The following is a 24,762-nucleotide window of genomic DNA, read 5'->3' on the forward strand; positions in this document are numbered from 1 at the left end:
ATAGTTTCTCTCTTGGAAAATATAAGCGGAAGGGACACCGATGTCCAGGATATCCTCCGAGGGATGCTGAGAGTGTTCAGACCTCCTGAAGGAGGTATCACTTGAGGAGGTGATACTCGATGTGAGCTTCCTCCTATTACCACCCGGCCACATCCTTATCTTGCAATCTTGAAGAGCCCAACTCCTGTTGGAAAGAAACTTCACTTTCTGAAATTATTCTCAGTAGGATTCTCTTAAAATGTGAGTTCTCGTGGTGCATTAAAACTTGAGAGTACAACATGGTCATAGGTGGTTAGTTTAGGAAAGTTCTTCCCTCTTAACTTTTTCTTCTGAGTTTCCTATAACGGGGCCCAATTAGACTCACGAAAATGAAACAAGTAAGAGCTACGATTTTATGGAGTCCCGAGCCCTGCTCTAAGCTCTTTGTATACATTTTCTCACTTCAGGAGAGAAATTAAATATCATGTGATTTGCAAAAGGTGTTTCACCAAAGTATTGAGGTAGATGCTGTGTTCCACCTGTAAAACTATAATAGAAAACCTGCCATATCATTCCCTTCTTTTTCTTTCAGTTCTTTAGCTGTACGTTTACAGGCCAGGCTTCTCCACGGCTTGGTTTTCATTTGGTGCAGAAGGCAGAGAAAAGCTCTTACGAAAGCAGACTCTGAGCAGAATGGTCACCATCAGGCTTCCCAGGAGAGGGGCAGCCAAAGAGCAGAGAACAAGAGGAACAAAAATTTCTAGTAAATGGGTAACTATCTCCTCTTGAGAGTCGCTGGCTATTCTAAGCAGCCCTCCTAGGCCTCTTAGATCCATGAATAAGCGTCACAATGGACAACTTTGGGGGAAGGCTCCTGTGTTCCAGGCACTATTCCAGGTATTTTTATGTTTATTAACTAATCGTCCCAATGTACCAAGAGGGTAGGTCCTATTCTTAGCGCTCTCATATCATAAGCAAGGACCCTGGGGGCAGAGAGAAGCTCAGTTTCTTGGCCCCAATCACTCACCGAGTAAGGCACATGGGTCTGGAAACCAAATCCTGGAGCTACGCAACCCAACGAGGGGCTTGCAACGGTTCTGAGAAGTAGGCATTTTCATGATCCCGTCTGAGTGGCAGAGAGCAGGGGATGGAGAGGTGCCAGATGTCTTCTTGGAGTTGACCCTGCCGGTAAGCAGCAGTGCCAGGTTGTCCAAGCAGGGGGGCCCATGCGCCGAATCATCTACACCTTCAGGATGGCACCTTCAGGATGGCACCGCCAACCTGCTTGTCGAGGGTGGCTGTAAAAGTGACCGAGAGAGGCCGGGGCCGGGGACAGGAGGTGACCTCACGCGTGGGGCAGGGCTGGGGGCACAGAAGGGGCTCTGGGGAGAATGGGAGAAAGAGAAAGGGGCTGGGCTCGGAGCTACAGGGAACAGCAGTGAGGATGCGAGGAGATAAGGCAGAGAGATTTCACAGAAGCGGGGAGCAGGGGTGGTGCGGAGGGAGGGGACCCACAAGGGGGAAGAAAGAGGAAGGTGAATAAATGATCAAGAAGGCCGCGGTGGAGATGCTTGGAGCACGGGCTCCGAGGGCTGCGGGGGGCGTGGGAGCACAGGGGCACCCGGCCTGGGTGCCAAGGCCGCGGCTGCAACAGCGGGCAGGCCCCTCTGCGGGGTGACACACACGTGAGGACTGTGAGCCCGGGCCCTGGGGGCTCTGCTCACAATGCAAACATTGTGCGGGCCTTCCACACATGACTCAGTGCGTATTGTGTGTCTGGCTGGGAAGGAGATCTGCTTTACCTGCAAGTGCAAACGTGCTGGCTGGGTTGAAACGAGTGCACGCTTACATAAGAGACAAAAATACGGGGGAGCCAGCAGTTGACCACCTTCTAGGCGACACGCAGGATCCCTAGAGGAAAACTGCCAGGTGACTCCTTTGCCAACTGTGAGAATAGTGGTGGTTGGACTGGGTGTTTTGTTTTGTTTTGTTTTGTTTTGTTTTGTTTTGTTTTGACCCTGGCGTTTGGCACAGAATCCCGAACGCTGAGCGGGGCCCCTGAACCCTGCCTGACACCGGATTGCGTTGTCTAATGTCATTCCTGTCTCACTTTGTTTGAGAAGGACTGGAAAACGGCCGAGGGGGAAGGGAAGAGTAATCCAAATTTGTTCTCTGCGAGGACTTGGAGTGCTAAGCTTGCAAAACCCAGTGTAATGTTTGAAAGCAGGGCTCTAGGGCTGGACGTAGGTTTACACCTTGGCCCCACCACCTCTTAGCTGTGCCACCCTTGACAAGTGACTCAGTCTCGCTGGGTCTTCATTTTATCATCTGTAATAATAATAGGACCTACCAGGGGGCACTTGGGTGGCTCAGTGATTGAGCATCTGCCTTCAGCTCAGGTCATGATCCCGGGGTCCTGGGATCGAGTTCTGCATCAGGTTCCCTGCGGGGAGCCTGCTTCTCCCTCTGCCTGTGTCTCTGCCTCTCTCCCTCTGTGTCTCTCATGAATAAATGAATAAAATCTAAAATAATAACAATAATGGGACCTACCAGAAAATTCGTGCGAGAACTGTATGAGATCTTTTAGGCAGGTAGCTTAGCTTAGAACCAGGCACTTCGTGCCTAGCAAGTGTTCACTAGTATTATCAGTAAAAATGAGAGAGAGAACCTGCCCAGCTCCCTCGAGGGATGCTAAGCCTGCAACAAATCTTAGCAAGGTGAGAGCTATCTGAAAAGTACTTACTAGTATCTATTTTCTACTGAGCAGTGTGGTGCGGTAAAAACACACAGCGTTGGCATGCAGTTCCAGTGCTTAGATTCTGATCTCCGGACCTTCGGCTCTCACCACTCGGTGGGCGGATTAAATTAAGTCCCCTTCAACATCACTGTCAGCTCTGAGAGCCAAGGCCCATTCATCCCTCTGCCTCTCTGCAGCGGCCCGGGAGAGACCCTCACTCTGGTGGGCTTGTGGCTGTAGCTCCCATCCCCTCTGGCCTTCCAGGGCCCCATGTGATCGACTTGAAAAAGGAAAAGAAAGAGAAAGAAAGAAAGAAAGAAAGAAAGAAAGAAAGAAAGAAAGAAAGAAAGAAAGAAAAGAAAGATTACCTGGGAAGATGTCCCAGATATTTTAAGTGAAAAAAGGCAAATTGAAGAACTAGAAGCAATTCCATTGAATAAACATTCTAGAATAATTGTAAAAAATATCAATTTGTATATGCAGGGATCATCTTGTGGGCAGGATTGAGAGAAATTTTACTTTATATGTTTCTATGTCGTTTGAACTTGATACTGTGAGCATGTTTTATTCGATAATCAGAATAACAGTCCTAAAGAGGTAAACAGAACTAAAACACATTCATCGTCGACAGTTTGGAGGGGAAAAAAATCCCTTATAACCCAGCCCAACATAGAAATACTGCAATTGACATTTTATTTTATATCCTTTCAGTCTTTTTTCTATACATGGATATCACGTAGAACTAGACATACGTATTTACAAAACGTAACCACGTTTGTCCATGCTGTCCCATAATTGGCTTCACTTAACAATATACTGTTTATATGTTTCCATGTCATTAAAGTTTCTTCTACAATCTACAGCACGATTTTAATGACTGCTTCTTTTTCCATATTACATGTGGCCAACTTTGTATTGCTGCACATTTTGGCTGTTCTCAGTTTTCCCCCATTGTAAGTATTGACAGGCTTTTGGAGAATAATGAAACGCTGAAATGCTTGGCTTTGTTTCTCTCTTTGGGTAGAGCCGGCTGCTCTCTTTTCTTCTTCCTCTTTGTATCCTTTAGCTTTTGGGTGGAGGCCCAGAGAGCTCCGCAAGGGGTGGTGTGTGTTTAAGAAACTCAGCTAAAGAAACAAACTGATCGCAAAGAGCTCTGAACCTACAGTGTTGGGAAAATGCTGAGCGTTGTAATTGGCCTAATGTCGCACCCGTGAGAGATGCCATCTCCCTGGGCCTCCAGAGCTCTGGCCAGGATTTTAACTTTTCTCATTCAGCTGATGACAGACAAATATTCCTCACTTCAACGGTTGTGTGCAACCCCCAAAATGTTTCCTCAAGTCTGTCAGGCACTCATTGGAAGAGCCCACCGGCTCATCCTGGGAGATGGAAAAGCAGGCAAGGTCACGTCGGCAAATCAGGACCGTGGGCCTTAAGTTTCATTGAAAAGCTAGCCTCTTGGACGGCACTGGGCCACGCTCCCTGAGCCAGGCTGTTGGTCCAGTGGTTGCTCGGGAAAGAATGCCACTGATGAGCCCTGGGCATGCCAGGGAATTACTCAGCACATGCCAACGAGTAACCTCATACAAGAATCAAACGCGAGCCAATCTGCGAACACTTTGCGTAACAGCGTGTTTGGATTTGGGGCTTAGCTTTCAAAGCTTGAGTTTCACGTTTGCCTGAGCACAGTCCGCAGCCTCCCAGTGCCCCTCCCCTGTGCCCTGCCTCTGCTTGCAAGTGGAGAGAGCAGCTCTTCCAAGGGCCAGAGCTCCCTGGCTCTCCCCGCAAGGCAGAGCAGGACTCCGCCAGGGATCAGGGGCCTCTCCTGAGTCCAGAGGCCTCACTCTGGCCAGCGCTGCTCCCCCATAGGCCCTGTCTCCTACCCCTGGGCCAGCAACAGGGGTGACGGATGCCTCCTTTTGCCGTGAAGCCCCTTAATAGTCATTCCTAGTACTGTCATGGTCTTCGTGCACCTTACCTGTCAGAGGGAGGTTTGCCGGCCGTCGGCTGCTGATGTAACCACATTCCATCCAGTCCTGGCTGTAGGAACCGGCATCATCCACAGGTGTCTGAGTTGTCCCAGAGCCCCGGAAAGGACAAAGAGGCCTGGGGCTCCTAAAACCCCTTACTCCTGGCTCTGGTCCTTCTCCCGCATCTATCTCTGAGGGCCCAAAGTTTGAGGGAATAAGATCCATCCTATGGTGACACGCTGTTTGCTTTCCTGCGCAGATTTGCTACAGAATGGCAGCCACACCCTGAGGTCCTAGTGACCTGGGGAAATGCCCCTGCAGGCTCACCCACCTTATCGGTTCTTTATGTCAGAGTTTCCCTGAGACCTTGGGTATTTGTGTGCGCAGGGCGATGCTGAACACCAGGTATTCAAACAGCACTACATTGGGTGAGAGACAAGGGCTAGTCACTGATCTTATTCATCATCCTTGCAGAGAAGAAGCTGTTCCCTCGAGGGAGGGCTTTTAAAGTTCTCCAGCCCTTGTCACAGTGCTCTGAGAGAACTCTGACCTGGGGCACCTGGGTGGCTCAGCTGTGAGCATCTGGCTTGAGCTCAGGGCGTGACCCCGGGATCCTGGGATCGAGTCCCGCATGGGGCTCCCCGCAGGGAGGGAGCCTGCTTCTCCCCCTGCCTGTGTCTCTGCCTCTCTCACTGTGTCTCTCACGAATAAATGGATAAAATCTTGTAGAAGGAGGAGGAGGAGGAGGAAGTGGAGGAGGAGAAGGAGTCATCTGACCTCACTGGGAGAACGTGGCGTGGCGTGAGTGGAGTACCCAGGTTAGAGATGCCGAGAGCTGTAGCGTCACTCAGCGACATGGGAAACACAAAGCCCTCCCCGGGCATAAGGGGATAAGGACTTGGTCCCGAAACATAAGACTTCAAAAGAGAAATGAAAGATCCTGGAGACAGAAGCTGACCTTCCAACACAAACTTAATAAGAAGACTTGGGGGATAATGAAATATTCTCCAGGGTCTACGAGCAGTGAGATCTCCCTTGCCCCATCAGGCAGGCCTGGGTCGATCCCTTATGGCGTCTCTCTGATTCTAAGCGCGGATGAGAGAAAGCAGGGGATGGCCAGCCTCAGCAGGCATCAGCACTTTCTTAGCACTGCGGAGAGCTGCCAGCCAAGGTCATTAGGAAAGCGGAGTTCCTTTCAAAGTGAAAAATAGGCTAGTTATCTTTTACAAGTGCACGAGTAAAGTCACGGTGATTATCAATGCTTTGCTGGCAGCTGTAGGCCTCCACAAATCTCACCACGTCGAGCCCATGCACAGGAACGGAAAACGCGGCCTTCCGCGATGAAAATGAAAGGCAAGAATCCGTTTGGGCAACTCTCTGCACAGGTCATCGTAGAAATTAATCAACCCAAAGTCCCTAGATTAGAAAGACAATGTTTTGGAAGTTTAAGACGCGTGCTTCACAGAGCTATTTCTTTAATATGAGCTCTGTGTGTGAAGATGGTTAAAAAGTTTTGAAGTCACAGGACATGTAAGAACACCTCAGGCTCCTGAGGAAGCTTGGGGTTTAGAATGGAAGCCCAGGGGCACCTGGGTGGCTCAGCGTTTGAGGGTCTGCCTTCCGCCCAGGACGTGATCCCAGAGTCCTGGGATCGAGTCCTGCATCGGGCTCCCTGCATGGAGCCTGCTTCTCCCTCTGCCTGTGTCTCGGCCCCTCTCTCTCTATGTCTCTCATGAATAAATTAATAAAATAAAATAGAATGGAAGCCCAGATGTTTGGCCCAGATGTTTGCTGCTGAATTCTGATGCTGGCAGGTAAGGTTCTATCCCAGGAAGGACCCAGCGGAGCCTCTGAGTGGCACGGATCTTGCAGGCAAATCTCAATGGCCTCTGTGCCCAAGGATAGGGCGGCCCAGCTTGACCGCAGCTGGCTGAAGCACTGGCATCCCTGGCAGGCAAGCTGGTTGCTGGAGTTCCTTGTCTGAGAGCGGCAGGGGCACGGGGACCCCAGGGCATCCCCTGGTCATGTTGCCCGTGAGCAGCACCGTGAGGGTGTCCTCAAGGCAGTCCATTTCCTGATCCCATCCCCTTCCGCTTGACGGAAGCCTCCAAACACGAACAGGGCCCGGTGCCACCCCACCTCTCACTCTGTGGCTGATCTGATTTTTTTCTTTCACGTGGGCTCTTTCCAGTTAGTGGGCAATCATATCCGATTCCAGGGGCCCAGTGCTTACTTTACTTTTCTGATCTCAAGATGAACAAGAAGTCGCCCTTCTTCAGTCCGATGCATCTCGGTGAGCTCTCTCAACTTACTCTCTTCGAGGAAAAGAAGTCTCTGGAAAAATCTTGCATGTGTTGTAAGTTTACACACATGTAATAAAAGGCATATACGTATACGGACGCAGCATCCCCTCTCTCAGGAAGACTAGACTCCATGCACATTTGCATGCACCTGGAACACTTTCCCACACTGAGGATTCATTAGGATTAAGGAGTATAAGTCTTTTGACTAGGGTTGGGGGACGTAAATGTGGGAAAAGGGATGAGGAAGGGAACTTAATCATTTGAAAGTATCATTAATTCTTATTCTTTCCCTGGGTCTGTTGCCTTCAGTCTATGCAACGTTGGGAGTCTCTATGTCTCAGTTTTCCTTGTGTGCAAAACTGGGATCATAATATGGCCAAGCCTGGAGAGGTGCCGGGGACCACAGGTTACTATTTTTTCAGTGCTTTGATCACTGTTTGGCACATAGTAAGTGCTCTTTTTGCACCCCATCCTTATTCATATACTAACCAAAAATAAGGAGTGGGAGGGGTTGGGCCACTGGAAGCAGAATAAGTCATGTCAACACCACCATCACACATTATTGAGATTCGGGTGTGAATGGGGCCAGTTGACACCCCACCTTCCCATGCCGCCTTCCCCTGCGTGGTGTCTCTTTCTCCCCAGCCTCAGTATCTTTCCTTGATCTACCTTAAACTGCAGATAACTTATCACATTACTGTCCTGGGGGAATTCGTATTTTAATGAGATTCAGAACCTTACTTGAAAAGGTGTCATTTTGGGGATCCCTGGGTGGCGCAGCGGTTTGGCGCCTGCCTTTGGCCCGGGGCGCGATCCTGGAGACCCGGGATCGAATCCCACGTCAGGCTCCCGGTGCATGGAGCCTGCTTCTCCCTCTGCCTGTGTCTCTGCCTCTCTCTCTCTCTCTCTCTCTGTGACTATCATAAATTAAAAAAAAAAAAAAAAAGAAAGAAAAGGTGTCATTTTGGTGGAATTTCAGAAGGTGGGGGGTGGAGGAGTGTCTCTAAGACCCCTCAGATCACACCCCAGATGCAGCTGCCTGCCGGTGAAGCTGACCCTGGCAGGAAGTCACCTGCACTTTTCACTAATCGAGGTCCTGCCCTCCAGAATCTTGCAATGGAAAAGAGAACTTTGATCCGGGGTGATAATAAAACAAGTTAGTAATCAAAGCCCAGGGATGAGGATTGAGTAACTGCTCTGTCCCAGGTGTTGGCATGGACGCGCGGGGCACACCGAGGTGGAGCAAGACTCGTCTGGCTTCCAGAACGTCACAGTTTTTTATTGGAAGGGACAAAATACATCCGATGGTGATAAGGAAAATGTGTGTGAGCGAAAGGGAAGGAGGCGCGTGTTGACAGAAGACAGCCCGAGGAGTTTCGGAAACAGGGACGTTGCTCAAGAACTTGAAAGCGTTGGAGGTCTTTCGAAAGGGTTCGGTTGTGCACCGCCTGAAGCTAAGGTAGGAGCTGGAAGGGACTGCACGGGCCCTGCAAGCTTCGACCCAGGGAACTTCGCTGAGGAAAAATGAGAGGCTGAGGGGCCATGACTCATTCTCATCTCCTTGACATCATCTTCAGGTTTGCACTTAAATTATCCCTTCCACATCAGACACCCCCAAGTCTTGGGTGGTCTGCTGCTCCATTTCCTGCCAAGTCCCAGCAACTTTATTCTGGGCGGAGGTACTGGGGGTACTGGATCTCCTTTCAAAAGGAGAAGGGAAATTGAAACCAGAAAGGCTTTGTGACAGCCTTTAAGAGATTCTTTTTTTTTTTTCTCCAGCACAGGTTTCTCAAAGTTGGTATCTCTAGCTTAGACTGTTTTTTGTTTGTTTGTTTGTTTGTCTACTTGGTTGGTTGGTTGGTTCGGTTTGGTTTGGTGAGAGTTAACCATTCAAAATGGAAGGCCTTTTATAATTCGATCTAGTTATGTGAGCACAGCCCATTGATGTTAACAAATAGAGACCAGATGCAAATAACCCACTGGAGCATAACATGGAATAACTAGCAGGAGCTAAAGCAAACTCTTTCTCTCCCTCACCACCCTATTACCTCATAAGAATTCCTTCCATTTGGAAAATGAGCATGAGGAGAATTAAAAAAAAACAAAACAACAACAACAAAAAAAACAGGACCGTTAAGATGTTTCAAATGGCCTTAAAAATGACAGCAGTAGTGGAGATTCTCGGATCACACAAGATTGCCACACAAATGACAGACGTACTTGGAGAGTTATGTGGAATCAGGCATGTGTCCCTAAGAAGGGGTAGGTGCCTCCATCTCATGAAGGATAAATTAATTACAGTGGGAAAGCAGATTGCAAACGGAGGTCACCGAGTCAGTGACTCATACCCAGGTGCACACAAGAAGACTTGGTTCCCTGCAGACCGTTGAACAGGGCCTCACTGAATATGATGAAATTTCATGCCATTCCCTGTGGCACAGGGCGTTTCAAATGTCCTGGATAGACAGCCTAGCGGTTTGTTGGGTGAGGCCTAATGCAGGGACTCCTAGAATGGTAATGGTGCTGCCATTTTCTCTGGCAAAGAAAGTTTTAGTTGAGTAAAAGGCGTTTGGTAATATAAACAAACTCACTGCGAGTCACCAAACCCCTCAGCTGGCTACCATTGCTGCGGCTTTTCTCAGAATGCCACTGGCTTTATAAGTGGCCTATTTGATCAAGAGGCCCAAGGCTCCACCAGTGTGGTGGCTCAGATCTCCTACTTTTAGAATAACTCTTAATTTTCAAAGTTTTGTTTGGTTTTTCATCTTTTGTGGGTTTTTTTTGTGGATGGGGGGAGGTCATCTCCAGAACTCTGAGCCCTTCCTAAGTGACCGAGAATAAGATGAAAAGTTTGAGGGTGCGGGGGTGGAGATAGCAATCCTTTGTGAGGAAAACCAGAATCCAGAAAAGCATTTGGGTGAAATCTTCCTGATTTAGCTCTGGGACAGAGCTAGCCAGCAGACAGGAAATCCCCAGAAGATAGTCAGTAAATGTCAGTGGAATGACTGTTCACCAAAACCCTCAAGCTCCTCCTGTGAGATCCTCCAGGGCTGCACTGTGGTCCAGAGAAATTCTTCCTGCAGTCAACCCTCCATCTCTTCTCCAGCTCCTTTCTCTCTCTCTGGCTCAGAGGAGAAATAGGAAAGGTGCTGATGTAGCTCTTCTTAGACCTTTATTAAATTTGTACATGTTAAACCTACCCTCCATGTTCCATTCTGCAGACTAAATAACCCCAAGTTTGTAAGCTTTTCTTTCAAAGAGGTAATTTCACAAACATTTCCATGTGCCAGTCTTAAGGATCACGAATGTTTAGAAATAACTTACATGTTACCATACAGACGGAGGCACACCGGAAGGAATAATGCGCTTGATTCACCGAGGTGCTGCTTCCTGTCGAAATCCCTGCGTCCTGGGCAGTGGGCCGCAGTGCTGGGGGCTTCCGTCTTCTCTCTCTGGAGCCTGGAAGGAGGTGATAGCCGATGAGCTAGACTAATAAGATGCAGCCTCACACTGATGAAATGTCCATTTTCTTGGGGGAAATGGCTGACAGGAGCAGGATAAAGCTGTCAGGAAGCTTGTAGCAATTTCCCAAATCTACCACCACCAGGAGCTTTATTTGTGTGCTTAGAGCTATTATTAGCAAAACAATGGCTGGAAAATGTACTGGGGAGAAAATTAAGAAATGACAGACCTGTTTTAAAAAAGAAAGACGAAAGTTTCTTTTGTTAAATTTTGTTAATTTTTTTTTATTGTTTTTGTTTTTGTTGTTGTTTTTTGCAGCAGGAAGTTTCACGTAGCGAAACACATCATCCTGGCTTGGTGCCTGCTTAGGGCAAGGGAAAGGGCAGCTCGGTTATGTTATCTGTGTGCAGGCTCCCATCTCAGCAGGAGCTCAGGGGGGATGTGACGTTGGGAGGGGGGGTGACAAAGGGGAATTTAGCCGCCCAATACCGAGTGTGCCTTAGAATCCTAAAGCCACCTGTCAACCTTGGTGTAGGTGCTGATGGGGTGGAGGTCAACGGAGACAACTGTTGTTTTTAAAGGGTAACAGAGGGGTCTATGGCTAGGGTTGTGCTTGTCCAACACCGGAGCCACTACCCACACGCGGCTTCCGGGCGCTTGCAGTGTGGCTGGTCTGAGATGTGCCTGAATGTAAGACACAGGCTAAAGCTCAAAGAGTTTATCTAAGAAGGACGATTCTCTAGGGACCCCTGGGTGGCTCAGTGGTTTGGCGCCTCCCTTGGGCCCAGGGTGTGCACCTGCAGTCCCGGGATCGAGTCCCACGTTGGGCTCCCTGCAGGGAGCCTGCTTCTCCCTCTGCCTGTGTCTCTGTCTCTCTCTGTCTGTGTGTCTCTCATGAATAAATAAACAAAATCTTAAAAAAAAAAAAAAAGAGAGAGACGAATCTCGAAACATCATTAATCGTTCTTCAGTTGACTGCATGTCGAAATGATATTTTGGATGGATCCAGGCAAATAAGATACTATTTTACTTAAATGATATGTTTGTTATATTAATTATTTTATTTTATGTAATATAACTACGTTTTATTATATTTATATTACATTTTATTTACATAAGATCAGTTTAAATATGCTTCTTTAAATAATAATAAAATACATTTATTTAAATAATAATAAACTATATTATTACAATGAATGCTTCAACATAGATGGACCTTGAGAACATTATGCTAAGTGAAAGAAGCCAGATGCAAAAAACCACCCGTGGGATAATTCCACTTATATGACGTGGCCAACAGGCAAATCCATAGAGACAAAAGGTACCTGAGTAGTTGCTTAGGGCTGGAGGGGACGGGGTGGTGGGAAATGGAAAGTGAGTGCTAATGGGTATGGGCTTTTTTATGGAGGGATGAAAATGTTCTAAAATTGATTGTGGCAATGTTGCCCAGCTCAGTGAATACACTCAGTTGTACATTTTATTTTTTTATTATCTTTTATTTTTTACTTATTTTAAACTTTTAAATTCAGTTATATATTTTATTTTTTTCTTAAAAATGTTTTATATTTTTAAATAAGCTCTACACCCAACGTAGGGCTTGAACTCATGACTCTGAGATCAAGCATTGCATACCCCACCAACTGAGCCAGCCCTGAGGTGCCCTCAGTTACTCATTTTAAATGGCTCAATTGTACTGTTTGTGAATTATATGTCAATAAAGCCACTTAAAATAAATTAAAAATTTTGGATGCAGGAGCGCCTGGGTGGCTCAGTGGTTGAGTGTCTGCCTTTGGCTCAGGTCATGATCCCAGGAATCCTTGGATGAATCCCACATCGGGTTCCCTGCAGGGAGCCTGCTTCTCCCTCTGCCTGTGTCTCTGCCCTTCTCTCTGTGTCTCTCATGAATAAATAAATAAAATCTTAAAAAAAATTTTTTTGGATGCAAAAAAACTAATTTTGCCTGTTTATTTTAGACTTTTAACAGTGTGGCTCCTAGGAAATTTAAAATCATTTAAGTGGTTAGCATCATATTCTGTTAAACCCTCTGGGCTAAGGAAACCAAGACTGAAGAGACTGGGGGAACCCAGGGCTAGTGCTGCCCAAAGTCCTAACCACAGGGGGGGCGACCAGCCAGAAACGTTCACCCTTGGTGCAGGGCGACAATGAACGAGGGGTGAGGGGGAACCTGACCTGGAAGGTTCGGGGGTGTTGAGGATAAGAACTCCAGGGCCCGGTCAGGCGTCTGTACCAAGTGCCAGCACGTGGGACCGAGGAGCAGACCAGGATTTCCGGTCCCTAGACAAACAGGGGGGCTATCTTTAATCACCCCTGGGGAGATACCTACCAACCTAGCCATGGCAAAAGCGGTGTTCTCTTTCCCAGGTGGCGGCCCCAGCTGCTGCGCTCTGTTCTGCAGACTCTGGGGCTGATGGGGGCCCAGGCTGGACTCACCTGTAGCACAGTTGCATACCTGGAGCCCGGCCTTGGTGAGATGCAGACGCAGACAGCAGCCCTGCCCCTATCCTGGAGGATGGAAGCTTCTTCAAGGAGGACTGGCCAAGGGAGTTTGGTCTGTTTACAAAGGGCCATAAACAAACCTGGTGTTAGAGGTTTTGCTGATTGCAGCATAAAGGGAAGCCTTGGGTGCCTGGTGTCCTCTCTAACTGAGGCTTCCTTCCGATCCAGTTACCCTCCCACTCCCCAAAAAGCATAAGAGTGCGTCAGAGGACACAGCCTGGTGGACGTCGGATAAGGAAGCTACACTTAGGGCCTCCCCAGAGAAAGGATCCCATGACTCATTTCTGGAGACCAGAGAGATAATGGGGCTGAGGGACACACTGGGGTGAATCAGCCAGATGAGTTGTAGCCCCAAAGGCCTAGTTCCGGAGGAGAGGTCAGTAGCCTAGAAAGGGGAGAAAACATCAAATGCACTGTACGCAGCGCAAAGTGAGTATTTGGCCGAAATATGTCCTGACATTTTGCCACCACTGCCGTAGACTTCATTTTCCTCAAGACTGAGAGAAAGTTTCCGTGGACAGCGTGGTGGCAAGCAAAGGAAATGGGGTAGGCACAGATCATGGTCCTCGGGGCACGGTCTGGGCAGAGTAAGATCTGCTCTCTTGCCCTGATGAAGTAACAGCAGAAAGTTAAAGGTGTTCCACGAAGGCAGAGGAGCCACGGACTCCTGTGTGACTGCAAAGCCCTCGAGGGGCAAGGATTAGAAATCATTTAGTCTCAGGTCCACCGTGGGGCCCGGGGTGTGGCGAGGCCTCCAGGAATATCTGTAGCATGGACGGACAAATGGAGGGCGGTGGGAGGGAGAGGACACAGTAGATGATCAATTAACATTTGTATTATGTGACGAGGTCTTGGGTGGTGGGTGATGACAAGGAATGGCTTGAGAAAGATTTCATTTGTGCGACAGGGAAATACATTGTGAAGGTGTTAAATTAAAACTAATACGATAGCATATTGCTTATTTGGTTTTGTCATCTTTCTAGCTGTTTTTTGAGCAGGCCTTGGACAATGTTGAATATGAGTGAGGGCGGCAGGGGGAAAAGATGCCTAGAATTACAGCTCGTGGGCCTCTCTCCGTCTGGATCCTGTAAAATGCAAGCCACTTAGGAGGGGACAGATGACTTAATGATGATGTTGTCAGGGCCCTCAGAATAAATATTGCCTTTTCCATTCCCACTGCTGGTTCTACACAGGGCTGCTGACATATTGTCAAAAGGTTGAGATCTCCTCGTTCTTATATTCTGAGTCAGGCAGCACAAGATGGTGCAAAACTTGCTCAAAAAGCATTTGTATCACTCGTCCCTGTCCCTTCAAGCTGAGGCAATCCTTTCTGACCAAGGATCCTGTTCTGTAAGTGGGTTGGCTTTTTGCATTTGGCAGTTAGACATCTACATTTTGGGTTAAGGTAAAGGTCAGAATACAGGGGCACCTGGCTAGCTCAGTCTGAAGAGCATCTGACTCTTGATCTCAGGGTTATGAGTTCAAGCCCCACATCAGAGATTACTTAAAGAAAACTTTAGGGGGAAAAAGTTAGATTACAGAAAGAGTTTCTTTCTTTCTTTCTTTTTTTTTTTTTAAGATTTATTTATTTACTTCAGGGAGAGAGAGAGAGAGAGAGAGAGAGAATGCTTAAATGGAAAGAGGGAGAGAGGAAGCCAGTTCCCCTGCTGAGCACAGAGCTCCTGACACAGGGCTCGATCCCACAGCCCTGAGATCATAACTTGAACTGAAACCAAGAGTCTGACTCTCAACTGACTGAGCCACCCAGGCCCCCCCAGAAAGAATTTCTATCTCCAGATAATTATATCATGGGGTTCAAAAGGTTCATCTGGAATATTAGAGGGCAGTGAACTTCAAGGAAGGTAAAACCATGTGTTGTTTTCAGAATGAGCTTAGATCTCTAAGAATGCCGTGAAACTGTCTCATGTGGGTCCGTGGCATGCTAGTAATCGAGGTGGACGTGACCATGGCAGAGTGAGCTAAGAAAGCTGGATTCTTTTAAGGAAATCGCTTTCTGTGATGTCACGGTGGGGATGCTGTAGGCACAGCTGGGTGGGAGCCCTTGGCACCAGGACTCCCTGTAATGGGTCCAAATCTCTGGTGCCCATGCCCTCCTGCTTGAGTCGCTTCTGCTCATGAACCTGTACTATGACTCACAGGCAGCCGCAGCAGCTGAGAGGAAATGATGTGGCAACTGTGTCCAGAGATGATGGCTAGACGTTGAAAATAAAAAAGAAAAAATCCATGAAAAAATATGCCGTCATATTTTACAAAGGCTCTGCAAGATTTAAGAAGCATGTTTAGCATCCCAAGTATTTTCCCTTTTGTGTCTTGAGACACTAGCTCTGAGAGTGATTTTTTGTTTATTTAACATTTAATCAAAAGAGATTTGGACCCCACCAGCTTTTGAACAACAGCTTCAGTAGCACTGCCTCTTTGCATTTAGTGCGAGGAGAGAAACTTCAACCATACGGAGAATTTGATGTCTGTAATATGCACTAAAAGATCAGCTGGTCTAACTTTACAGGGCTAATAAAAGGGAAGAATTTTCCCGTGCTCAGGTCTTTTATGAATTATAAATAACCATTCACTTTGGAAGATAGCACATCATAAAATTTTTTTCACAAATATGCACAAATCCATTTTAAGATCCAAGAAAAAAAGATGTTCAGAAGTCTCAGATGTACTCAGTTTTGATTTCGTGGGGAAACATGTTCTTTTACCATATGGATGCTTTTAAGGGGGCCTTCAGCTGGGGCTCAGTAATGGTACCCCAGTGGCTAAATAAGGGATTTCTTTCCTTCTAACATTATTTCTCTGTTATTAAAGGTGGAAAAACCTTCCACAAATAGCATACTATTAGACTGCTTTAGGGGGTGTCCTGGGAATCAAGGTTATGTGTCTGCTCCAGAAATACTGTCTGTAATTATCATTCCTCAGTGGTTCTGAGGATGCAGTCCGGGTGTTTTCATTAATTTCTTGATTCTACAAGTCTGGAGTGTGTGCTTGCTCTTGATATTCAATATTTTACAGTAGGAGTTTTTTGTGGCTTTTTTAGGGTCACAGGTCTCTCCCCCTCCCTTCCTCTCATAATAACCATTTCCTGGCTTCTTTTGTTTGCTAAAATAAAAAGGTACGAAAAACAAGATTTGAAAAGGAAGAAAATTCAGATGTGAGATTCTTTCAAACCCAAGCCTTGATCTTCCCTATTTATAATTTAATATGAATATTAAGAGACAGAGCATTCAGCTCTCACAAACAACTGAAGAGAATCTGCAGGTCAGACTAGCACCCGATTTCCCACCCCGCCCCCAGCACTGTATTATGATTGTTTCCAAATACAAAGTTGAAAGAGTTTTACAGTGAACACCCGTATGCCTACCATCTAATTGTAGATTCTAACCATCAATATTTAACAGCTCTTGTTTTGTCACACATCTGTATATACTTTCTCGATTAATCCATCGTACCTGAGTCATGCCTTGAAAAGTAAATTGTAGGCATCAACCAGTTTCCACTTAAAAACTTCAGTATTTCCTTTTTTAATTCTGATGTGAAGTTTTTATACAATGAAACATAAAATCTTAAGTGTACATTTTCTGAGATTGGACAAATGTATGCCTGCATACCCAAACTTCTATAAAGATGTAGAACATTACTATTTTTCCAGAAAGTTTCCTCGTGCCACTTCCTGTCGATCCTCACCCCTACTGCGCTTCCCAGAGGCAACCACTGTTTCGAACTTTGTGACTACAGATGAGTTTTGCCTATTCTAGAAGTTCATGTAAGTGGAATCAAATAAAATGAGTGTTTTAAGGTAAGACTTCTTTCACTTGGCTACTGTTTTTGAGAGTTAGTCATGTTACCGTGTGACACTAGTTCGTTCATCCCATTGTATTGCTGAGTAGTATTCCATTAGATGTCTATACCACAGTTGGTGTGGCAATTCACCTGTTCATGGATACCTGGGCTGTGCTCAGGTTTTGGCTATTGATCCTAAAACTGTTAGGAGCATTTTTATACAAGTCTTTTATTTTTTTAAAGATTTTATTTATTTATTCATGACAGACACAGGGAGAGAGGCAGAGACACAGGCAGGGGGAAAAGCAGGCTCCCCATGGGAAGCCCGATGTGGGACTCGATCCCAGGATCCCGGGATCACGACCTGAGCTGAAGGCTGATGCTCAAGCACTGAGCCACCCAGGTGCCCCATATACAAGTTCTTTTAACAGCTTGTGTTTCCATTTTCCTTGGGAAAAGACACATTTATATTGATTGCTAAATCACAGGATAGATGTGTGTTTAGTTTTAGAGACTGCCATTCCTCTTTCCGAAGCGGATGCACCAGTTTATATTCCCACCAACAACGCATGAGAGTTCCAGTTGCTTCTTGTATTTGCTGATGTTTAATGTTGTCAGTCTGTTTATTTTAAGCCACTTCAGTGAGCGTGTAGTAATGTCTCTTTGTGGTTTTAATTTGTGTTTTAAGGACATTAAACACATTGTCATGTGTTATTTGCCATTCATACCTTCTTGTATGAAACGTCTGTTGAGATCTATTGTTCATTCAAAATTTTGTCTTTATTGTGAAGTGGGAGTTCTTTAGACATTCTGGACCAATGTCCTCTGTTAAGTTTATGTTTCACAAATATTTTCTTCCAGTCCATAGCTTGCCTATTCATTTTCTTAACGGTCTCTATTGATGGGAAGTTTTAAATTTTGACAAACGTTGATTTATCAGTTTTTTTCTTTTACAGTTATCATGACCTAAACAAAGCACACTGAGGGGAATCCCTGGGTGGCTCAGCGGTTCAGCGCCTGCCTTTGGCCCAGGATGTGATCCTGGAGACCCGGGATTGAGTCCTACTTTGGGCTCCCTGCGTGGAGCCTGCTTCTCCCTCTGCCTGTGTCTCTGACCCTCTCTCTCTCTCTCTATGTCTATCATGAATAAATAAAGTCTTTAAAAAAAAAAAAGCACACTGATTTTACTAAATTATGTACCCAAAATCTATTGTGGGCTCAAAAAAAAAAAAAAAAAAAAAAGAATCAAGGCTTCCTAGCTTTAATTGTAAGGGATGTTTTTGAAAAAAAAATCTATTTACATGCATATTGGGCACAACTGAAGAAAACCTAGTGATCTGTAAATAGGCTCTTAGAGAGCATTCCAGAGAATGAAGCAAATTCTAGATCTTCCTTGTAACTTTGCATTATAATAACGGGACTTCTGTGGGTTTTTTAGTTTGTTTTGTTTTTAAGATTTTTTTAATTTAAAAATAATCTCTCCACTCAGCATGGGGCTTGAATTCGCAACCCCAACAGTCATCTGCTCTACCCCCTGAGCCAGCCAGGTGCCCCAAGACTTCTGTTTTATTGGTGGAAAGAGTCACCACCTGGTCAGGGTCATGTTTTGGTATCAAGTCAGTCCTTTGGCCTATAATCATCATAAATTTTTTTAAATAGATTAATCATATGTTATAAACAGTCTGACTGCGGCATGAATGATGAAGTCTTCCCCAGATAGGCTTTAAGGCAGTGAACTGAAAGAGAGGAATCTAAAGAGACCCAGGTGTCGGTCAGGGCATGGAGCAAAATTAAGAGCAGATTGGAAAGGGGAATGGCTCGCGATGGGAAAAGCAGACCTTGGAAAAGTAGAGACCAGCTGAAGGGACGTAGTGATTCTTTCAACCTGTTCTTAGGCTTCATACTGGAACTTTTCCAGAGATTGTACCCCAGACTCTTTGCCAACTGCTGTGTTGTCACCGAAGTTGCTTGCTCCCTTTGTTTCTTGTTGGGACCTAAGGGACACTCAATACAGACATGACATTTTGAAAACTAAACTCACGTCTTTTTCGCCCTATATTCATTGTTGTTCTGCCCTACTTTCTCTCAGACACCTTCTTGAGGGTGCAGACTGAATGTGGCCTTTCAAACTCTCATGCAAACTCCCTTGCGTATCTCTTGCTCTCTGATCCCACTTTTTCCTGTGATCATTAATGTTCTGAAACTGCTCATTCCATTGTGGGTTACCCCGGGCCTTCTGTGTCTTCTGTCCTCTATTGAAATGCTTTCCTTCTTTATTAGCGGCCGATTCAGGGAAGAAAAGGGCTCCGACTTCAGTGCATGATCTCTGCTGGTTGACTGCAGGTTGAAACAGGCAGTCAGATTTTTGTTTTTCATTGATCCAGTAGGTTTTCATAACCAGCTATTTTGGTAACTGACTGTACGGCTCTCATTGAAAGTTATCTTGAAATAGGCACTAGGGAGAGAGAGAACACCAATTTGCAAAGCTCTGGGCAGTTCTAACCCCGGAGAATACTCACCAATGACTATGTGGGTGTGCCTGCCAGGCCGGGAGAGGATGAGTTTCCTAACCCACCAGTCCTCATCCAATTGCTTGAGTGTGAAGATTAGATGTGGGTGGTAAGATTTCCTGGCCTCCTGGAATTGTTCCTGAAGAGAGCAGATAAGGTCAGGATGAGAGAAGACTAGGTTCTGAGTTAGAAAAATCAAGTAGGATTTCAGGGTCTCTGAAATAAAGACATGTCCTAAGTAATGCATACACAAACATGATTGAAGTAATCAGAAGGGAGAAATGAATGGGGTTAAAGTCACAGGGCCACATGATAAATTATGCCTGGCGATGCAAGTGGGTTAAATCACTTCCTAAGACGTTGCCAACAGCGCAAATATCTGCATTTAGCAACACATGCAACCGAAAAGTGAACTGAAAATATTCTCCAAGTTTCTTCCCCCTTGGAATAGTGATTCCTGCTATTTTACTGTCTCCCCCGAGGCTCTCGGGGATCTTGGGTAAAGTGGGCTAGGTTGGTCTCCCTGGCCGGCAGTGTGGGTAGACTTAAGTGGGTACTCCAATGTGAAGCTGTACTTTCTGTGCAATTCTTAACAGTTTTATTGCCAACCCTCCTCAAGACCATTTTTCTGCTCATGCATATTCTTCTTTATACCAGTGGGAGTGGGAGGTGAAATTGTCCAAAACTCAGTCTTAGAATCTTTTTCTTTCTTTCTTCTTTCTTTCTTTCTTTCTTTCTTTCTTTCTTTCTTTTTCTTTCTTTCTTTCTTTCTTTCTTTCTTCTTTCTTTCTTTCTTTCTTTCTTTCTTTCTTTCTTTCTCTTTCTTTCTTTCTTTCTTCTTTCTTTCTTTCTTTTCTTTTTCTTTCTTTTTTTTCTCATCCTGAGCTACTTCAAAATGTATATAAAGTAAAATGCAGAACTCCAAAACCCCGTTTCAGCCTGAAATGAAGCTCAGTTGGCTTGGCTGGGCTGTGGGCTCCTTCACCAGCAGAAGAGCCTGCACCGGCTAAGAGATGTGGACGCTGCAGGGATGGGACCCATGGGAAACGAACACTGATTCTTTCTCCTCTTTCTTTCTTCCTTCCTTCTCCCCCTCCTCCCTTTCTCTCTCTCCTGCCTTTCCCCTCTTCCTTTCTCTCTTCTTGGATGGCAGCTCCATCTTCCAAGGAATAGGTCTGAGAGCAAAGGGAGAGGCCCAGTAGGGAAGAAGAAGACTACAGAAACTTTTCTTGTGACTGCGTCCAAACTGCCAATAAAAACACTAAAGTTTGGAGATCATGTTGATAACTGGGCGGGAAATCAGGACGGTACAGAAGCTTAACTTATTTTCTAGGCAAGATAATTCTGTTTGCTTTTGATCCGTTACCTGAGTTCCGCAGGAACACCTGGCCCACTGGCAGCTGTGTGTTCTAAAGGGAGGGTGCAGCCGTCAAGTACACTCTCAGTTCCCTGAGTACCACAGGGTTTATCTGAATCCCAGAATATCTCTGATCTTCTAAGATCCAAATTTCCCTTCAAGCCGATGTTTGTCTTTCATTTGGCTCCTAATTAGCATTCAGGTTTCAGCCCAAGAGTGAGCCGGGAGAGGCAGAAGGTCTCCCTTGGTGGTGACCCTTGCTGTCATCCTCCTACAGTGAACTCATAGGGACTGTTCTGTGATTTTCAGCTTCGCTCTGTGCTGCGAGGTCTGTGAATGTTTAGTTGACAATACGTGTGCGCCTCTCTCATTTCCTGTTTTTAAGGGCTGCACTTAATTTATTTGAAAGGGTGGAATATTTCAAATTACAATTCAGCAGTTTTGCTAAGGAAGGCTGTAAAACACAATGAGCAAGGAGTTTTACTTCCTCCTTACAATTGCTACTCCCCTGTTTTGAAATCTTGATTTCCTCCAATCAGTGGGAATGACTTTAACTTAGGCGTTAGCACTTTGAACGGCAACCGAGCCATGGCTGGAGCTGTAGAGGGGCAAGGGATTCCTGCACACTATAATTCCATTTTTCCAGACGCCTTATTAGTACCCGGAATGTGTCTGCCTATGCTTGATATTGTTCTATCATGCTGAGTCCCCCTCCCCCAGGCACAGCCTTTGGATTGGCCACAGAATCCGGCCGCTCAGCCAATCGAGCGAATCCTTTCTCCTGCAACCCTAGCAACACCTGACAATGGTCATTGACAAATGTTAAGAGAAAAATCCCTGACAAGTCCAACCAGCCATGAAAGTGGTTGCTGTCGAGGGCAAACTGGCTAGTCCTGCCCACAGAGCACTTTGTGTGGCCGGAGGACTTCGTGGTTTGCGCCAGACCTGTAAAAACAGAACCTGTTTGTGGACGCCTACCTCAATCTGCGGCCACTTAGGGGAGGCCGCGTCGTTGGCCAAAGCCATCGGTGGAGCTGGGATCCGGGGTGTGTGTGCGTGTGTGTGCGTGTGTGCATGTGTGCATGTGTGCGTGCTGCAGGGGCGGGGAGAGGCTGGAGGTGAAGGTGGTGGTGTGTCATCTTCTCCCACACCAGGCCAACCTCCGTATCCACCAGAATATTTTCAGCGGTTGGAGAAAGAATCCACAGAAAACTGGCTCCAGGGTCACGCTTCTGTCTGTGCTGGTAATTTGTTCCTTAGGGCAGGGCAAGAGGAGCATTTTCTGAGGGCGGCAAGACACCTGGCTGCGTCCCCAGTGGCACAGTTCCAAGCCTTCTGGCTACCCATCTTTCACCTCCCAGCCAGGCTCTGAACCCTGTTGGGGTGCAGTTGGCCCGTCTGGCTCACCGGAGGGCACACTGGGACACTCCTCTCAGGAGGCCGCTGGACCTAAATGAGCTCTCACTGCTCTCTGGGAGGCTCCAAGACCGGGGGGATCTGTAGGCAGACCTGGCAAAGGCTGGAGTGGAGGAGGGGGCAGGGAATGGAGAACAAGAAAGGGGACCTGCCAAGAACATGCACAGACAATTCATACGCAAACGCATGTTCCCACAAAGACATAATAGCTGTGTGTATATGATACCCGCCTGAAGTCCCCTTACGCGATCATTCCAGTTAGTCTAGCCACCTTGGAGGCATATTTCAAACCCTGGTTGAGTAATCCATTGTGTGGTGATTAGCTGTTAATGAAGCTGAAAATACCTAAATCATCCAACAAGTAATCTGAATTAATTTTTTCTTTTCTTTTTTTTTTTGGTTACACTGCTAGACAGTGTCAAGTCAAAGACCTGGGGATATATACAGACATCTGCACGCACACACAGATAGAACACACACACACACACACACACACACACAGTCATACATATAGCTAGGCCTAGGTAAGAGGGACAGAGGTGGAACAAGGCAGGGAAAAGAAGGGAAGGGAACTTCAGGGACAGACACGAATTGAAGAATGTGAAACTTAAGATGTTCATTCATTGCTCCCCACCCACACCCCAGAGCCCCTCTCTTTATGAGCACCACCCCGAATGCCTGTCCTGAATTTAATTTTCCCTGGGGGTTGAGGGAGGGGTTGGCAGTCGGTTTTAGTTCCTTGGGATTATAAATTGATAATGGCTGTCAGCCTTAGCCTTCCAGGGGGTATTGATACTTTTCAAAGGGGGCTCATTAAGGTCCAAAAGAACCAAATCTCTAAGAGGTGAATTGTAAATTGAGAGAAATATCTTCAGTCTGGAGACAGAGCCTTACTCAAACACATTTTTAAGGGAGATGCTTCTGGATATTCCTCAGGCAAAATTACAGGCAAGGAAAAGTAGTTGGAGTGGGGTAGGTAAGGTGGGGAATTGCAGGGGTGAGCCATCCATCAGGTGCCGCAGGCTGGACTTCCATGCAGCAAGGAAGCAGGAGTTGGTGTTAGAATCTTCCATGCTGGGATCCCTGGGTGGCTCAGTGGTTGAGCATCTGCCTTTGGCCCAGGGCGAGATCCTGGAGACCTGGGATCTAGTCCCACATCGGGCTCCCTGCGTGGAGCCTGCTTCTCCCTCTGCCTGTGTCTCTGCCTCTCTCTGTGTGTCTCTCATGAATAAATAAATAAAGTCTTTAAAAAAAAAAAAAAGAATCTTCCATGCCTGTCCTCCAGGGAACTTGGAACCTTTGTGGTGACATAAGATATGGAAAAATTACAATGAGGGTTATTATAGAATGTATTAAACACCAAGCTTTATATAGCCATAGACGTGCACGTGGTTCTCAGTTTCTGAAAGAAATGAAGCCATTCTGAGAGGAGGTAAAATTGTGGACTTTGGCAAACAAACAATTTTCTTCCTTTCCCAGATTTTTCAAGTTTTGTTATTACTGGTCAAGTTTTCTGTCGGTATGAGCAACTATCAACTACCAAGATTATGGAACAACAGCAATAAAGAGCAACATCACGTGCTTATTTGCTGCTCTGGAAGTTAAGAAATTAAAAAATATAAGTATCATTTACTCATGAAACAGAGAAAGAAAAAAATAAAATTGACCCTGCATATAGTAATATTCCTTGTAACCCAACATGCCAATGTGCCAGAAAGAGCCAGAGCCTTATACAATATCTGAAGCTTTCTGAAGGTATGTGGAAGGAGGAGGTAAAGGTTCTTTCTCACTTAGACTGGACAGTTCATGCTCCACAGTTTGAACTTGCCTTAAGGATAAACCAAGAGCCTGCACCTGGAACAGGGCATGTTTATCTTTAAAACATGGCACAAAAATAAGCATTTGTTGGTGACACAGAAACACTGCCTCCAAATCAACATTCTCTCAACTCACAGATACTATCAAAGGAGAAAAACTCCAGAACCCCAAGAGAAACCCATCCCCCTCCTCTTAATCTCCACGAGATCATTGTTTCCTATTTCCATGGTAACCAGAAGACTCAAAATTGCCAAAACTTGAGAGACACTTCAGACGAAAGCCAGAAAAAAAAAAAAATTAACAAGAGACAAATGTTGCAGACAGCATGTATGACAGTGTGCAAGTTTTTGAAATTTGGGAAGATTTTATTTCTTTGCTCGGAATAATACAAGGGTGTCCAGAAAGTAGCAGTGTAGTTTCTTGCCGTGCTGCTACATGTTCATTGGTTCATTGAGTAGATTTTATTCTTTTCTTGAAAGGAAAGGAGAGACCTGGGGGCCTTGACAGCAATTAAGTGAAGGTAAGCTGTGAGGAATTGGTCTCCTGGCAAGCCTTCATGTTAACCATGATGAGGAGGCCTCGTTCCCTTCCTCCACGGAGTGAACCCATATTTATGGGGCACCTCTTATTTTCTAGGTAATCTATTCTACACACAACTAAGTGAAAGGCTTGCAACGGTGATGAGGGCTCCTAGGAGAAGTGCGGGTGACTAGTAGTGTGGAAGAAGCAGAGCTGACCCGCCAGAGCGCCAGGCCCTCCTAAGGAAGTGTGATTAAGCTGAGTAGGAGGAAACTGGGCAGTGGTTGCCGGGCCTGGGGAGGGAGAGCATTCCAGGCAGTGGGAACTCTTGGGCAGAGGCCCTCCGAAGGAAGTGAGCCTTGAGTGTTCAAGGAAC

General features: G+C 46.2%; 1 protein-coding gene and 2 long non-coding RNA genes across 5 annotated transcripts; 2 read left to right on the forward strand and 1 right to left on the reverse strand.

Annotated features, from left to right (window-relative positions):
• Nucleotides 1–8,201: 8,201 nt before the first annotated feature.
• LOC144314144 (uncharacterized) lies at nt 8,202–17,932 on the forward strand. 2 transcript variants are annotated; one of them, XR_013379844.1, is made up of 3 exons: nt 8,202–8,563; nt 16,636–16,749; nt 17,723–17,932. It is a non-coding gene; the product is annotated as an uncharacterized LOC144314144 (long non-coding RNA). The 2 variants fall into 2 exon arrangements; XR_013379843.1 differs by having other exon boundaries at nt 8,203–8,563; nt 16,636–16,782.
• Nucleotides 12,325–21,542, reverse strand: LOC144314143 (uncharacterized). Of its 2 annotated transcripts, XR_013379842.1 has the most exons (5): nt 20,643–21,542; nt 19,286–19,415; nt 15,123–15,178; nt 12,919–13,019; nt 12,325–12,743 (listed from the first exon to the last, which is right to left on the reverse strand). XR_013379842.1 is itself a non-coding variant. In XM_077897941.1 (4 exons), exons 1-4 carry the CDS (start codon nt 19,521–19,523, stop codon nt 12,683–12,685), a joined length of 456 nt encoding a protein of 151 aa, XP_077754067.1. In that variant the 5' UTR covers nt 19,524–19,991; the 3' UTR covers nt 12,325–12,682. The 2 variants fall into 2 exon arrangements, 1 of the variants encoding a protein (XP_077754067.1); XM_077897941.1 differs by lacking the exon at nt 20,643–21,542 and having other exon boundaries at nt 19,286–19,991.
• Nucleotides 21,251–24,271, forward strand: LOC144314145 (uncharacterized). Its single transcript, XR_013379845.1, has 2 exons — nt 21,251–21,679; nt 23,529–24,271. It is a non-coding gene; the product is annotated as an uncharacterized LOC144314145 (long non-coding RNA).
• Nucleotides 24,272–24,762: the final 491 nt, after the last annotated feature.

This window comes from Canis aureus, chromosome 5 (assembly GCF_053574225.1).
Source record: "Canis aureus isolate CA01 chromosome 5, VMU_Caureus_v.1.0, whole genome shotgun sequence".
In the NCBI taxonomy this organism is placed as follows: Eukaryota; Metazoa; Chordata; class Mammalia; order Carnivora; family Canidae; genus Canis; species Canis aureus.

Excerpts from the sequence above, each read along its gene's own strand:
- LOC144314143 (XM_077897941.1), bottom strand. The coding sequence starts at position 19,523 with ATGCATTACTTAGGACATGTCTTTATTTCAGAGACCCTGAAATCCTAC. Across the intron at positions 15,179-19,285 it reads GCACACCCACATAGTCATTG|CCATCATCTCTGGACACAGT; the intron begins GTGAGTATTCTC and ends TTCAACGTCTAG. Across the intron at positions 13,020-15,122 it reads CTCAGCTGCTGCGGCTGCCT|ACCAAACTCCCTTGGCCAGT; the intron begins GTGAGTCATAGT and ends CTTTGTAAACAG.